Consider the following 17,768-nt stretch of genomic DNA (forward strand, 5'->3'; position numbering starts at 1 on the left):
CTGTCTTGTGTCGTTTACCCCTGGCTGTGCTGAAGTTGGTGGTGAAGGTGTTATGCTGACCTGATGAAGAGCCGGTAGAGGATGAGGAAGCGGAGTAGGAGGAGGAAGCAACAGGAGGCAAACTGAAGCGTCCTGCAATCCTCAGTGGTGGAAGGACATGCGCCAAACTGATATGCGCCTCAGGCCCAGCCGCCACTGCATTTACCCAGTGTGCTGTTAGGGAGATATAATGCCACAGATGGCGTTGTGCAGTGCACACCTGATTTTGTCCCCCACTTGGTTGTATAGGGAAGGGATGGCTCGCCTGGAAAAGTAGTGGTGGCTGGGCACAACGTACTGTGGTACAACCACCACCATAAGGCTTTTAAAACTCTCCGTCTACACCAGATGGAATGACAGCATTTCAAAGACCAGTAATTTTGAAATGCTGGCATTCAGGGCCAGGGATAGTGGGTGGGTAGGTACCTCCTCTTCCGCTCCAATGTTTGGGAGATGGAGAGCTGAACGTTTTCGTGGGACATTGTGGAGATGCTTGGTGACCGAGGTGGTGGTGTTGCTGGCAGATCCTCTGTTTGCGGGTGGCAGGTGCCACCGTCACTCCAGAGGTGGATGAAGAGGCCTAGACTGCAGCAGATGAGGAAGCAGGAGGAGCCAGAGATCTTTCTTGGTTTTTGAGGTATCTACTACACTGCAGCTCGTGCTTTGCACTTAGATGCCTGGTCATGCAGATTGTGCTTAGTTTGAGAACGTTTATACCTCGCTTCAGGCTCTGATTGCACAGCGTGCAAACCACTCGTGTCTTGTCGTCAGCACATTGTCTGAAGATCTGCAACGCCAGGGAACTCCTTGGAGCTGGCTTTGGTGTGCTCAGTCCCTTGGTGTGGTGGGCAGTAGCAGGCGTAATGTCTAGGGGACGGCCGCTCCACTTTTGCACCCTGCTACCTCTTCTGCTGTGTTGGTGGCTCTGTGCAACCACCGCCTCTTCCTCCGAACTACACAGGTCACTCGCATGACCTTGATTCCATGTGGGGTCGAAGACCTCATCGTCCTCCACATCATCTTCCACCCAGTCTTCACCCCTGCCCTCCTTGCCGGTCTGCACCATTTCGAAAGCCACAGCACCTGTGTTTTATCATCATACGAGACCTGCTGCAATGGTCCTCCCATGTACTCATCTTGAAACATAAATGGTTGGGCATCGGTGCACTCAATCTCTTCCACTTCTGGGGCAGTGTTATGTGGATAGCCCTGGAAAACCCTGCTAGCAGAGTCATCAAAAAGCAGAAGAGACTGCTGCATGACTTGGGGCTCAGACTGCTTGGCTGATTTGCAAGGGGGTGAGGTGAAAGTCTGATGGACATCGGCTGCAGGTGCTAACTCTGATCTTTCAGACTGGGTGGGAGACAATGTGAAGGAACTGGAGGCACTGGCAGCAACCCAATCTACTATCGCCTGTACTTGTCCTGGCCTCACCATTCGTAGAGCCGCATAAGGCCCGACCAAATAACGCAGAAGGTTCTGTCGCCTACTCGCACCTGAGGAAGATGTTTCACTTGTACATGTAGCAGGCACAGATCGACCACGTCCTCTCTTCTTGCAACAGGAGCTTCACCAGTAGCGCCACGTCCCTTCATTGACGCTCTCCCCATTCTCCGCAAATTTTGTATTTTGCCCAAAATGTGTGCTTTTTTAATAACAGAATATATCAGCAGTATCTAACGCGTGTATTTCACACTGACAGATGCAAAGGATGCAAATGTATAATTTTGCCCAAAAAGGGTGTTTTTTAAAACCTAGAAAATGATTGCAGTATTTCAAACTTAAATTTCACACTGACATATGCTGCATAAGCACCAGATGGAGGTATTGCCAAAAATCTGTGCTTTTTTAAACCCAGAAAATTGGTGCAGTATTTTAAGCTTGCAATTAACAATGACAAATGCTGCAAATGCTACAGATGTAGGGTCTTGCCAAAAATGTGTGATTTAAAAAAAAACAGAATATAATTGCAGTATTTCAAGCTTCTATTTGACTGTCACAAATGCACATATGCTGTGCTGGTCCATGGAACTTGCACAAAATGGCCGCTGCCGCCCACCTAACTAAAGGACGGATAAAAGTTATTTTTGTGTGTCACTTGGCTCAGGGCAGGGTAAAAAGATTGTGCACTGCACCCACAAAACAAAATCTAGGTTGAGTTAACAAGAACTTCAGTTAAAGATTCTGTCCTATTCTCTCCCTCACAGCAGCAGCATCCTATCCCTAAACTAATAAGAGCAGAGTGACGTGCAGGTCTTCGTGACTCTAGCTTATATAGAAGCTGGGTCACATGCTGCACTGGCCAATCACATCCATGCCATTAGTAGGAATGGCTGTGATGGCTTCTAAGGGTACACAAGTTAAACGTTTGTTTATTGGCTGCTCTGCAGCCTTTCAAAAAGTGACATTAAATCACAGAACAACGAACCCGAAATTTTACTGAAAAGTTTGTGTTAGGGTCTGGGGTCCAAAAAGCCTAAAGTTCAGTACGAACCCGAACTTTACAGTTCGGGTTCCCTCAACCCTATTTACTACAACAGCGGCCTAGCTGATGCATGTTTCTGAAATGCACAGTGATGTACATCAAGATACACAATTCCTGCAGCCGTGAAATGGATGATTTTTAACGTGCTTCATCATGAATTAATTCGGATCGAATCAAATTTTTGGGAAACATTTGGCAAAGCGTCCGAATTGAATTTTTGCGAACTTTGCTCATCTCTAATATCAACATTGGCAGGTAAAAATATGCAGGAGTAAAAACTCTCATATAGATGAGAGGAAGTGAATAGCCCAACCCCTTTGGTCCAACCCCTTTTTAAAAGGAATTTGGACATTGATCCAGGGATTGATATATCAGGATTACAGGGTGGACTTGGTGGACTTTTGTCTTTTTCCAACCTTAACAACTAAGTACTATGTATGAGGGCACAAATGGATGAAGATAAAAAAAAATAGGCAGATGAAGATAACCAAAGATAAACAAAACAGGCAACAGCTGATACAAATTGCAAGGCTCAGAACAAGATATGGATTAAAATAAACTCAAGAACCAAACTATAAAGATTGAGGGTGTAGTACCCCAGACCTGAGAATACTACTATACTATTTGTAATTGTTGCTTTTTATATGTAATGTTGTGTAGTGGCCATGTGTTCCAGTAGGGTAGGTAATGGTTGGCAATGGTTGGTCAGGGCCAACCTGTTCCTCCCCTTTTAATAGAAATGGCCTGGTCTGACTAAAAGAATAGGGGACTGGAGAGGCCCTATTCTAGTGGGGGTGTTTTGAAAGCAGCTCATAGAGTACCACTTCCATGAACTGTATATTTTCCCCTGTGAGGGAAGTTTACGAACCAGATTCCCCTATCCTGCAACAATAACTACTAAAGACAGCCTCAAGGGAAACCTTGAGATCACAGAGTGATCAGTGGGAAACTGCTTTACAGACACTGCTGCAAGGTGAGGGATAACAGCTCAGACATCATCCCCTACCCAACAACCACAAGGCCAGTATCAACTAATTGCAGCCATCCAACTAGCCACCATACCTCCTCATCTGGTTCCCAGAGACCACACTTTGGATTTATTTCTACTGGATGTGCCACAAGCTACGTTTTGCACTGAAAAAACTGCTATACATTTACTCTTGGCCTGATTCTTTGATCTACCTCTTCACTGCACCAATCCCAGGGAGCAAGGACCTAAGGGAGCACACTGTGGGCCACTACCACTCCCATCTGCTACACTAGTTCTCACAGGGGATCTGTGTAGGATCAACTAAATAATAAACTAGATACAAGGATATGCTGGATACCAATGCACAGAACTTGCGCTACAACTGGCATCCTATTGTTGAAGCCCAAAATATTTCACCCCTTAAAGACCGAGCTATTTTCTGTTTTCATTTTTTACTCCCATCCTGGAGCTATAACATCTTATACATCTATGTGTGGTTCAGAAATAATAAGGGCTTGTTTTCTGCAGGGCAACTTGTACTTTCTAATGACACTATCCTAAACTGCATGTTATTAAGCAGGAAAAAAATACAAATCGGGTAGAATTGGAGGAAAAAACAAACTGTCCTTCATTCTTTGGGTTAGTACAACTACAGTAATGCCACACATACTGTTTAATACTTTAAAAAATATTGTCATTTTGATTTGTTTCTGTTATGGCATTCACCATATGGAATAAATATGTTTATATTTTAATAGTTTTGGCATCTTGGGATGTAGAGATGCCTATGATCATATTTTGTTTTAATTTCTAATATGGGGAAAGGTGAGTGATATATGCAGTGGATATAAAAAGTCTACACACCCCTGTCAGGTTTCTGTGTTGTAAAAAAATGAATCAAACATAAATCATTTCAGAACTTTTTCCACCTTTAATGTGACCTATAGAGATGTTGCGAACATAAAATTTTCCGTTCGCGAACAGCAAACGCGGATTTCTGCAAATGTTCACGAATGGGCAAACCGGGCGAACCGCCATTGACTTCAATAGGCAGGCGAATTTTAAAACCCAAAGGGACTCTTTCTAGCCACAGTAGTGATGGAAAAGTTGTTTCAAGGGGACTAACAACTGGACTGGACTGTGGCATGCCGGAGGGGGATTCATGGCAAAACTCCCATTGAAAATTGCATAGTTGACACAGAATTGGATTTTAACCACCTCAGCTCCCCTAGCTTAAACACCCGTAATGACCAGACCACTTTTTACAATTCTGCTCTACACTACTTTCACCGTTTATTGCTCGGTCATGCAACTTACCACCCAAATGAATTTTACCTCCTTTTCTTTCCACCAAATGGAAGCTTTACTAGTGAGATTTCATTGCTGCTGAGATTTTTACTTTTTTTGTTATTAATCGAAATTTAACGAAATATTTGCAAAAAAATGACATTTTTCACTTTCAGTTGTAATTTTTTTTTTTAAAAACGACATCTATATATAAATTTTTCGCTAAATTTATTGTTCTACATGTCTTTGACAAAAAAAAATATTTGGGTAAAATAAAATGGTTTGGGTAAAAGTTATAGCGTTTACAAACTATGGTACAAAAATGTGAATTTCCGCTTTTTGAAGCAGCTCTGACTTTCTGAGCACCTGTCATGTTTCCTGAGGTTCTACAATGACCCCTATTTCGAAAAGTAGACACCCTAAGGTATTCGCTGATGGGCATAGTGAGTTCATAGAACTTTTTATTTTTTATCACAAGTTAGCGTAAAATTATGATTTTTTTTTTTCTTACGAAGTCTCATATTCCACTAACTTGTGACAAAAAAATTTAAACTTCCATGAACTCACTATGCCCATCACGAAATACCTTGGGGTGTCTTCTTTCCAAACTTGGGTCACTTGTGGGGTAGTTATACTGCCCTGGCATTTTATGGGCCCTAATGTGTGAGAAGTAGTCTGAAATCACAATGTGTAAAAAATGCCCTGTTAAATCCTAAAGGTGCTCTTTGGAATGTGGGCCCCTTTGCCCACCTAGGCTGCAAAAAAGTGTCACACATGTGGTATCACCGTACTCAGGAGAAGTTGGGCAATGTGTTTTGGGGTGTCATTTTACATATTTCTCTCACCCAGCATGGGTATATCTCTGTCAAATGCCAACTTTGCCCATTTTTTATACAAAGTTGTCTTTTGACGAGATATTTCTCTCACCTAGCATGGATATATGTAAAATGACACCCCAAAACACATTGCCCAACTTCTCCTGAGTATGGCGATACCACATGTGTGACACTTTTTTGCAGCCTAGATGCGCAAAGGGGCCCACATTCCTTTCAGGAGGGCATTTTTAGACATTTGGATCCCAGACTTCTTCTCACGCTTTAGGGTCCCTCTAAAATGCCAGGGCAGTATAAATACCCCACATGTGACCCCATTTTGGAAAGAAGACACCCCAAGGTATTCAATGAGGGGCATGGCAAGTTCATAAAAAAAAATAAGGCACAAGTTAGCGGAAATTGATTTATTTTTTTTTTTTCTCACAAAGTCTCCCTTTCCGCTAACTTTGTACAAACATTTCAATCTTTCATGGACTCAATATGCCCCTCAGCGAATACCTTGGGGTGTCTTCTTTCTAAAATGGGGTCATTTGTGGGGTATTTATAACGCCCTGGCATTTGAAGGTCTCCGTAATCAATACATGTATGGCCAGCATTAGGAGTTTCTGCTATTCTCCTTATATTGCGCATACAGGTAATGAGATATTTTTATTTTTTTTCCGTTCAGCCTCTGGGCTGAAAGAAAAGATGAACGGTACAGATTTCTTCATTCACATCAATCAATGTGGATGAAAAAATCTCTGCCCAAAAAAAAAGGAGGGGAAAGGCGTCTGCCAGGACATAGGAGCTCCGCCCCACATCCATACCCACTTAGCTCGTATGCCCTGGCAAACCCGATTTCTCCATTCACATCAATCGATGTGGATGAATAAATCATTGCCGGGATGTATTATTTTTTTTTATATGCAAAGTGTTTGCCAAAGCATATGAACACCGCCGCCCCCTCAGCTCATATGCCTCGGCAAACGTATCTTTTACTGCAGAGGATAAATCTCGTCTTGCAGCGCCGCATACACCGACTTTTGTGTAATCTGACAGCAGCGCAATGCTTCTGTCAGAATGCACATCAGTGCTGCAGCTAGTCGATCGGTTGTTCCACCTGGAAGGTAAAAAAAAAAAAAGAAAAACCAGGCCGCAATGCAATAAATGTATTTACTTTAAAATAACATTTGAACAGAACATATAAACTTTATTTAACTTTTTGAACAGAACGTTAACTCTTTTGCTTACTGGTGATTTTTTTTTTTTTTACCTTTATAGGACAAAATTCTCCTTCCCCATGGGACAATGTGCAAAGCGCAAATCGCCCAAAGATGTGGCGAAGTACATTATGCACTTTGTCCCAGGTGAAAGGAGAGGTTTGCAGCAGGTCTATGTGAATGGGCTCTAATAGCACTGTGTGCCTGTCCTGTGAGATGCAATCCCTATGCTAAGTGTACCTGTGTGTGGTACTTCTGGAAACACTCCCCTAAGCATAGGGCAGGGTGGTCAGGGCAGTCAGGACAGAAATCGCGGGTGTCATGCCTTATTCCACTCCTGCTACAGACACAACATCTTTTTCGGGGTGACGGTTGGGTTGAGGTACCAGCAACGACATTGGGGAAATGTCGCTCGTGTAGACGGCTCACTACACTGGTGGATGGGGCCATGGAACCTCCTGGATACAGGAGGTTCTCGATGATCTCTTCCTGAAATTTGAGGAAGGATCCTGTTCTCCCAGCCTTACTGTAGAGAGCAAAACTATTATATACAGCCAATTGAATTAAATATACAGACACCTTCTTATACCAGCGTCTGGTGCGTCAGGAAACTAAATAAGGAGCCAACATCTGGTCATTGAAGTCCACTTCTCCCATGAGCGAATTATAGTCGTGGACACAGAGGGGCTTTTCAATGACACTGCTTGCTCGTTCAAGTTGTATTGTCGTGTCTGCGTGAATGGAGGAGAGCATGTAAACGTCACGCTTGTCTCTCCATTTCACCGCGAGCAGTTCTTTATTGCACAAGGCAGCCCTCTCCCCCCTTGCAAGACGGGTGGTAACGAGCTGTTGGTAGAAGCCCCGGCGACTAGGTTGCACGGTGCCACAGCAGCCAATCTGTTCTAGGAACAAATGCCTGAAGAGGGGCACACTTGTGTAGAAATTGTCCACATAAAGATGGTACCCCTTGCCAAATAAGGGTGACACCAAGTCCCAGACTGTCTTCCCACTGCTCCCCAGGTAGTCAGGGCAACCGACCGGCTCCAGAGTCTGATCTTAACCCTCATAGATCCGAAATTTGTGGGTATAGCCTGTGGCCCTTTCACAGAGCCTATACAATTTGACCCCATACCGGGCGCGCTTGCTTGGGATGTATTGTTTGAAGCCAAGGCGCACGGTAAAATATATAAGGGACTCGTCTACGCAGATGTTTTGCTCAGGGGTATACAAAGTGGTCTATAAGGGGCTGAATTTTGTGGAGCCGGTCAAAAGCTAGGTGGCCTCTGGGATGGGAGGTGGTGTCGCTAAAGTGCAGGAAACGCAGGATGGCCTCAAATCGTGCCCTGGACATGGCAGCAGAGAACATGGGCATGTGATGAATTGGGTTTGTGGACCAATATGACCACAATTCATGCTTTTTGGTTAGACCCATGTTGAGGAGAAGGCCCAGTATTCTTTTTAATTCGGCTGGGCATAATAGCTTCTCGGGTTGGCGGCTATAAATTGTGTGGCATACCGATTTGTGTCTTCCACGACAATGTCCAAGAGCTCCGCAGTCAAGAACAGCTAAAAAAATCCGAACCGATCTGAGCTGTCTCAACCTGAACTCCAGACTGGGCGGTGAAAGGGGGAACTAATGGTGCGGCTGAAGTTGGGGACTGCCATTCAGGGTTTGCCAGCACCTCAGGGACTCTAGGGGCTCTACGGGCCTGTCTGTGCGGTGGCTGCAACGGAGTAACTATTGCACGTGCCACCGTACCAGCTTCAACAGCCCTTCTGGTGCTCGCCACTTCACCATGTTGTACGGCAATGCTGGTACTAGGTCCAGGGTGGGCTGCGCTGCTGGTGTATGCCTCACCACGCAATCCGACAGCGCCAGCCCCACTCTGATGGCCTTGAAGCGGATCCTGCGCAACCTGTGGTGTAGCAACATGGGGCCGGGTACGCCTGTTGGTATCAGGGACCTCAACCTCCTTGTCCGAACTTTGGGTCAGAGAGCCACTGCTTTCTACAGGTTCATATTCTGACCCGCTGGATTCATCAGATGAGGGTTCCCATTCCTCATCCGACTAGGTCAGAAGCCTGTAGGCCTCTTCAGATGAATACCCCTTGTTTGACATTTGGACTACTAAATTTAGGGGGTATTCCCTAAGACTACCCAAAAAAAAAAGCAAGCCTGTCTTACAAATGGGCGGCTAGCGAAGTACCGGAGGCCGCTGCAATTGATAAAAAATATCAAAACTGATTTTTTTTATCGCCGCAGCTGCAAAGTGATTGTGCAGTGATAAAAAAATAATAATAATTGTTTGTCACTGCGGCGGGGCGAGCGTGGGTGAACGCACATGTGGGCGACCGATCAGGCCTGATCGGGCAAACGCTGCGTTTTGGGTGGAGGTCGAGCTAAGGTGACACTAATACTATTATAGATCTGACTGTGATCAGTTTTGATCACTTACAGATACCATAAAAGTACAAATGCTGATTAGCGATACGCTAATCAGCGAATCAGTGACTGCGGTGCAGTGGGCTGGGCGCTAACGATCGCTAACTACCTAACCAAGGGGCCTAAACTATCCTAAAACCTATCAGTCAATACCAGTGGGGAAAAAAAGTGACAGTTTACACTGATCACTTTTTTCCCTTTCACTAGGTGATTGACAGGGGCGATCAAGGGGTTAATTTGGGTGATGGGGGGTGATCTGTGGGCTAAGTGTGGTGTTTGGTGTACTCACTGTGATGTCTGCTCCTCTGCTGAGACCAACCGACCAAAAGAATCAGCAGAGGAGCAGAGAAGCCATTTAACACCTTATATTTTTAAATACCGTATTTTTTGCCGTATAAGACGCACCGGCCCATAAGACGCACCTAGGTTTTTGTGGAGGAAAATAAGAAAAAAAATATTTTGAACCAAAAGGTGTGCTTTTGGTGGGTTTTGAACTAATTGTGGTCTGTGGGTGACTGTTATGGAGGATCTGTGGATGACACACTGTTATGGGGGATCTGTGGGTGACGCACTGTTATGGGGGATCTGTGGATGATGCACTGTTATGGGGGATCTGTGGGTGACGCACTGTTATGGGGGATCTGTGAGTGACGCACTGTTATGGGGGATCTGTAAGTGACGCACTGTTATGGGGGATCTGTGGGTGACGCACTGTTATGGGGGATCTGTGGGTGACACTTATGGGGGATCCTCTCTGGATGGCACTGTTATGAGGATGAGGATCTGTGTATGACAGTTATGGGGGGGATCTGTGGATGACACATATATAGCATCTTATGCTATGTGTCATCCACAGATCCCCTCCATAAGTGTGGGGGTCACATCTGCTTTTATAATGGGGGTGGGGGGCGCATCTGCTTTAATAATGACAGCGGGGCCCGTGCAGTGACTGTATTCTACTAAACGGGCCCCGCTTACTGTATAATCATATCCCTAATAGTTAATTGCTGCATGCATGTAATCACATAATGAGCGTTAATGAGCGCTGTGTATTACAGTACTTACAATTAGAAGCGCTCGCCGTTCGGAGCAGAGAGGAGAGAGGAGGCAGGTCAGGAGGACAGGCGCTGGCAACGTGAGTCATACGTCATGCGCCCACGCCGCTTGCTTCATTCATAAAGTGGGCGGCGCAGGCGCGTGACGTATGACTCACACTGCCAGCGCCCGTCCTCCCGGCCTGCCTCCTCCATCCTCTCTGCTCCGAACGGCGAGCGCTTCTAATTGTAAGTAATACATAGCGCTCATTAACGCTCATCATGTGATTACATGCATACAACAATTAACTATTAGGGATATGATTATACAGTCAGCGGGGCCTGTGTAGTAGAATACAGTCACTGCACGGGCCCCGCTATAATTGAAAACAAGGCAAAATCAGCTACATTCGCCGTATAAGACGCACTGCTATTTTCCCCCCACTTTTGGGGGGGAAAAAGTGCGTCTTATACGGCGAAAAATACGGTATAAGGTGTTAAATGGCTTGTGATTCATTTTTTTTTAAATCATCAGCCTGCCAGCAATAATCATTGGCTGGCAGGCTGATGATGTAACCCCCCTCTAACTTTTGCCGGCCCGCGATGTGCATGCGCGGGCCGGCTGTGAGCGTCATCTCGCGTCTTGCGAGATGACGCATATATGCGTGACTCTGCCTTAGACAGCCGCCTCCGTACCGCGATCCTGCTTTAGGCGGTCCAGAGGCGGTTAATCCATAAAGGGCATAAATCACCTAACAATCCTAAAATATTTTGAACAATGTTGTTTAAAACATCCAGTGTGTCTATACGATCAGGTATGATGTTGTATCGATCAGATAGTGTAAGGGTTACGCCTGCTTCACAGACATTGACAGACCAAACTCCCCTTTTAATGCACCGCAAACAACCGCAAACAGTCCATTTGCCCAACCGCAAACTCCCCATTTGCACAAGGTTGGATACCAAGCTAGCCATGTCCCGTTGATGTCATTGAAGGTTTCTTCCTCCACCCAGCGACGTACAACACCAAGGGTCCCCGAAAGGTGAATTGGTGATTTTTCGAACGGGGAGATGGTTAAAAAAACGCTGGCTTCTGCGTCTGCGCCGTGCAATTTACTGTCACACCCGATATGAGTGGTATTTTCTGTAGTTCTCTTCTCATCAGTTTAATCCCTGATACGTCCCATATCAGGGATTGCCTTTTGTCAGTGACAATGCCTCCTGCTGCACTGAAGGTCCTTTATGACACGACACTTGAAACAGGGCAGGCCAGAAGTTCTATCGCAAACTGGGATAGCTAAGGCCACAGGTCAAGCCTGCACACCCAGTAGTCAAGGGGTTCATCGCTCCTCAGAGTGTCGATATCTGCAGTTGACCGACAGGTAGCAGACTACCTCGCCTTGAGTCGTTCTCTAAGGCTGGATCCCGAAGGGCTGTGGCGATGTGTAGGACTGAAAAAGCTCTGCATGTCCTCCATCAACAACACATCTGTAAAGCGTCCTGTCCTTATAGGATAAGATAAGATAAGTGTTCCTATAGGTAGATTTTACGAGTTAAATCTTTCCCCTGTAATAGACTAAGTAAAGGGGAAAATTAGAGCCTGGCAAAAATTGTTAATATCTCAATCGGATCGATTAGCACTAGTGAAAATGAGCATACTACCTCTGGTTCTGTACCCGATCTGTGCCTGCCCCATCCTTTTAATACGAAGGGCCCTCAACAGACATGACAGCATGAAAGACCCCATTTGCACAAGGGATGCCGAGCTACTCATTTCCCGTTCCTCATCCTCACTGATGTCAGTGACGGTCTGTTCTTCCCCCCAGCCACGTACAACACCATGGGTCCCAGATAGGTGACAACAACGAGCACCCTGGGATGCCTGCTGTGGTTGGTCTTCCTCCTCGTCAAAGCCACATTCCTCCTCTGACTCCTCTTCCTCATACTCCTCTTCCAGCGTTGCCGCAGGTCCGGCAAGCGATGATGACAAGGCTGTTTCTGGTGGTGATGGTGACCACAACTCTTCCTCTTCCTCTTCACGCTCATCTACAGCCTGATCCAGCACTCTTCGCAGGGCACGCTTCAGGAAGAAGCGCCTCACTGGCATATTGTTTCGGCGCTGAATGTCTGAAAAGTGCGCCATTGCCATGTAGGAATGCCTGAAATGGCCACACAACTTCCTGGCCTGCTTGAGGACGTCCTGTAAACCTGGGTACTTAGACACAAAGCGTTGTACGATGAGATTCAACACATGTGCCATGCAACTTGCCCAAATTCAATGCCGCCAACAAATGGCTTTCATTGTCACACACCACTTTGCCGATCTCCAGTTGGTTCGGGGTCAGCCACTGATCCACCTGTGCGTTCAGGGCAGACAGGAGTGCTGGTCCGGTGTGGCTCCCTTCTTTCAGGCAAGTCAACCCCAAGACAGCGTGACACTGTCGTATCCGGGATGTGGAATAGCCCCTGGGGAGCTGGGGGGATTCAGTTGATGTGCAGCCAGACACCGCAGCAGAAGAGGACTCAGCCAAGGAGGTTATCGAAGAGGATGGAGTAGGAGGAGTAAAGGAGGTGGCAGTAGGCCTGCCTGCAAGTCGTGGCGGTGTCACCAACTCCGCTGCAGAGCCACGCATTCCATGCTTGGCAGCCGTCAGCAGGTTGACCCAATGCGCAGTGTAGGTGATATACCTGCCCTGATTGTGCTTTGCAGACCAGGTATTAGTGGTCAGATGGACCCTTGCCCCAACACTGTATGCCAGAGATGCCATGACTTCCTTTTCAATCACTGAGTAGAGGTTTGGGATTGCCTTTTTTGAAAAAAAAAATATTGTCCGGGTACCTTCCACTGTGGTGTCCCAATAGCGACAATTTTTTTGAAGGCCTCAGACTCCACCAGTTGGTATGGTAAAAGCTGGCGGGCTAAGAGTTCCGTCAAGCCAGCTGTCAGACGCCGGGTAAGGGGGTGACTCTGTGACATTGGCTTCTTACGCTCAAACACTTCCTTTACAGACACCTGACTGTGGTCAGATGAGATGGAACTGCTGAAGGTGAGAGGCGGAGTGGCGGGTGGTTGAGAGGGGGCAAGGAGGACAGCAGTGGTGACGTGGCTGAAGATGCTGGACCAGGAGGAGGATGGTGGCTTTGAGTTTGTGTGCTGCTTGTACTCATGTGTTGATCCCGTTGGCGTTTGTGATGTGAGATCATGTGCCTTCGCAAAGCAGTTGTACCGAGGTGGGTGTTGAACTTCCCACGACTCAGTTTCCTTTGGCACAGGTTGCAAATGGCATCGCTGTTATCAGAGGCAGACACGCACAAAAAATGCCACACTGATGAGCATTGCAATGATGGCATTCTGGTGGTGGCAACAGCATGCGTTGATTGGCGTGCTGTCTGGCTGACCCCGGGTGCCGATACATGCTGTCTGATTGTGCCACTAGCTCCTTGCGACGACCTCCCCTTGCTTCCATGCTTCCAACTCGTCTCCTCCTTCTCTCTGTCTCCCCTTCTGAACTTTCCCCCTCTTCTTCTTCTCTTTGAGCAGGCACCCACGTGGCATCCACGGACACATCGTCATCATCAACCACTTCACTTGTACCCGCTGCTGCTTCCTTTGCTGAGGTGTCAGATACAACATCATCATCATCATCACACATTACATCCATGTGTGTAATGCTGCCTGACTGAGACATATCCCTGTTATCTGCATCCTCTGGCAATAATTGTTGCGCATCACTAATTTCATCCAACTGATGTGTAAATAACTCCTCTGAGGGATCAAGTGAAGCAGCTGTGGTGGTAGTGGTGGTGGTGGCGGTGGGCGGGAGAGTGGTAACTTGAGAGCAGGTGACCAAAGCTGAGCTGGAGGAGGATGGTGCGTCAAGGTTCTTAGCGGAAGCTGTTGAAGATTGGGTGTCCTGTGTAAGCCAGTCAACACTGGGCATTATTCCAGGGCCAGTGGAAATCACAGCACTACGACCACATACTCTGCCGAGGTGCCCCCACAGTAAAAGTGGTCCCAAACGTCTTCCCAATAGTAATAATTCTCAGAGTGCACTTAGTAGTAATAATGCCCCTACAGTGCCCCCAACAGTAATAATGTCCCCACTGTGCTCCAGAAGTAATAATGCCCCCATAGTGCCCATACTAGTAATCATGTTCCCCATAGTCCTCCAGTAGTAATAAAGCTCACCATAATGACCCCCAGTAGTAATAATTATCTTTTGTGATAGTAGGAAAATGCCCCCTAATGTGTTCCAGTCCAAAAAGAAACCCCTAATAATGTGTGTCTAAAAATAAAAAGACCCCTTATAGTGTGGGAGTACAAAAAATAACTCCTCTTAGTGCCCCTTATAGAGAGTGTCCCCATAGTACCCTCTTAATGTGTGCCAATGCCCCCTTCTGTGTTCCAGTACAAAAAATACCACCTCTTACCGTCCCCAGCTGAGTTAATGTCACCAAAGTGCCCCCAAAATGTGTTCCAGTACAAAATGTCCCTATTTACTGCCAACAGTAGATGCGGGGCTCAGACTTTAAATAGCATGAGTATCGGAGGCCGCTTCACGGCCATCCCAATGCCGGAGCGCTGCCCCTAGTGAGAGAGGGGGAACGCTTGTCTAGGCTAGCTTTGTAAAAGAAAATACGTTAAGGGTGGGCTCCTGATGACACTTGTTTTATAGAAACGTGTTGAGCCAGGCATCATGTTTCTGTAACCACAATTGGAGCAGGGCCTGTGTTTACTTTGAGCCAGCAAAATCCTTTTTTTTTTTTTCCTTTACATGTGGTTTGCAATAAGCTGCCATTCAGCTGGTAAAGTTAGTGTGAGTGTCTGTGCAGCGTGTATCCACGTTCACATTTTGGACTATAGAGTTATATTGAGTCCATGTTGTGATAAATCTAGTAGATACCACAATGGTGGAAAATAGTCCCTGAACTCCACCGCTAGCCCTCACTGTACAGAAAGGGGGCTATGGTGATGTACACCACCGTGACAGTTGACCCAGCCACCTAAAATCATTAACACATGTGGTCTGCAACAATCGTGTAAATTTGTATCCACATACAAATTAAACGATTGTTGCAGACCACATGTGTTAATGATTTAAGGTGGCTGGGTCAACTGTCACGGTGGTGTGCATCACCATAGCCCCCTTTCTGTACAGTGAGGGCTAGAGGTGGAGTTCAGGGACTATTTTCCACAATTGTGGTATCTACTAGATTTTTCTCCCCCTGCCCTGTGTATTTCATCAAATTTCCCCCCTTTCCTTTTTAGAGTGTATATTTAATAAAGCTTTTTTGTTTTGTTTCTAAGCAACACTACTGGACTATATACCAACAGTAGATGCCCCCATAATGCTCCCCCACTTTCCTTCCCTAAAAAAAAACTAAAATACTTACCTCTATGCCTGAACATGGTGATACAGTTGAATATAGAGAGATGAGCACTTCCACAATGGAAACGCTCACTTCCCATGGCCCTGCCACCACTCCCACTTGTCTCCTGGGTCACGCCAACTGAGACGATCACTTTACATAATTGGCAATGTATCCATCGCCGTTCAAGCCCAGGGAGCTCAGCTCCTGGAGTTTCACTGCTGAGATGCCTTGGTCAATTGTAACCACTGGCAGACACTTCTGGTGGCAGCTTACTTCCTGTGAGAACAAAGTAGTAATGAATGAATGAAATTCAACATGCTCAATCCTTCTTTCTTTTGTCATTTATTCTGATTGCCTGATTAGGGGAATAAAAAATTCCTTCCCGACTCCAAAGTGGGGAAAATTGGCTTCTACATCACAGTTTTTTTGCCTTCCTCTGGATCAACTTGCAGGATGACAGGCCGAACTGGATGGACAAATGTATTTTTTCGGCCTTATGCACTATGTTACTATGTTACTATTACTCAGAAACAGCATGACTAAGGGCTCTTTCACACTTGCGTTCTTGTCTTCCGGCATAGAGTTCCGTCGTCGGGGCTCTATCCCGGAAGAATCCTGATCAGGATTATCCTAATGCATTCTGAATTGAGTGAAATCCGTTCAGGATGCATCAGGATGTCTTCAGTTCCGGAACGGAACGTTTTTTTGGCCGGAGAAAATACCGCAGCATGCTGCGCTTTTTGCTCCGGCCAAAAATCCTGAACACTTGCCGCAAGGCCGGATCCGGAATTAATGCCCATTGAAAGGCATTGATCCGGATCCGGCCTTAAGCTAAACGTCGTTTCGGCGCATTGCCGGATACAACGTTTAGCTTTTTCTCAATGGTTACCATGGCTGCCGGGACGCTAAAGCATACTTATCGTCCGTGCGGCTCCCGGGGTGCTCCAGAGTGACGTCAGGGCGCCCCAGGCGCATGGATGACGTGATCGCATGGCACGCCGGATCCGGACAACGCAAGTTTGAAAGAGGCCTTAAAAATAAGTAATCTCATTAATATATGCAAATTAGGTTATTAAATAGTAACTAATTTTAATTTTTATTTTATTTGTATAGTTGTTGCAGCTAATGATCTCAAGTGGCAGACCTCAGGAATTTTCCGTCCCTTCATTGAGGTTAACATGATTGGTCCAAATCTAAGTGACAAGAAGAGAAAGTTTACAACAAAATCCAAGAATAATAGCTGGGCCCCAAAATACAACGAGAGCTTCCAATTGTGAGTATGCTCTATTCTACAATACTATTAAAGTGGAATACCAATATCTATGTATAATTAATTTAAAGGCTATGTACACCTTCAGGGGTGGATTTTTTTTATTGCATTTTACTCATTTTGAGCTAAAAATTATTATTTTTTTGGTCTTTATTTAAAATATTCAGCCGTTCTGTCACAAAGGGTTAACTGTTTGTCTTGCTGTGGAAGTTCACTTTCACTTTGTGCCAATCATCTAATAAACCTTTTCTCTACATTATTGAAAGGTCATAAACATTTATTTAAGACACATTCTTATCAGTAAGATAAGAATTGAACTGTAATGAGTGTTTAGCAGGTCAACAGCAGAGATAAGGATACAGATCCTGCTACTAGAGACTCTCAAGGCTGTACATGGAAAAGGGCTCAAAAAGACCAATTGAAAAAATGATTTTTAGCTCAAAATGAGTAATGGCAATTAAAATACATCACTGGTTCTGCTCATGTCCATGAAGAGAAAACTAAGAAGATTTCTGATCTTCAGCAGAAAATCTAGCGACTGGAGTGCCTGCATAAGAGATCCCTACTGGCCTCTCATCTTGCGGAATGATTGTCCCTTTGAGATGAACAAAAAAATGCTCTCAATCCTACATCAGCAAAGGCCTACCTTTATGCAAAATATAAACACTATGCTTACGGAGATAAACTAACCAGATTCATGCTGGCCCAGATAAAAAAAAATAGGAAAGCCAAATCAGTTATCCCCGGCCTAAGAGACTCTGCAAACAATCTTTTACACAAAACAGAAGACATTGCAAAAGAAATTAGTAACTTTTACACTCAACTTTACAACTTA

At 45.6% G+C, this 17,768-nt stretch overlaps 1 protein-coding gene across 1 annotated transcript in view; it reads left to right on the forward strand.

Annotated features, from left to right (window-relative positions):
• Window positions 1-17,768, forward strand: part of LOC122927160 (protein unc-13 homolog A-like) — a 2,447,183-nt gene that overhangs the window by 2,414,980 nt on the left and 14,435 nt on the right. The window contains 1 exon segment of the mRNA XM_044278759.1: window positions 16,777-16,936. Coding sequence (XP_044134694.1) covers window positions 16,777-16,936 — 160 coding nt within the window.

The sequence above is a fragment of the Bufo gargarizans genome, chromosome 1, assembly GCF_014858855.1.
Source record: "Bufo gargarizans isolate SCDJY-AF-19 chromosome 1, ASM1485885v1, whole genome shotgun sequence".
Lineage (NCBI taxonomy): Eukaryota > Metazoa > Chordata > Amphibia > Anura > Bufonidae > Bufo > Bufo gargarizans.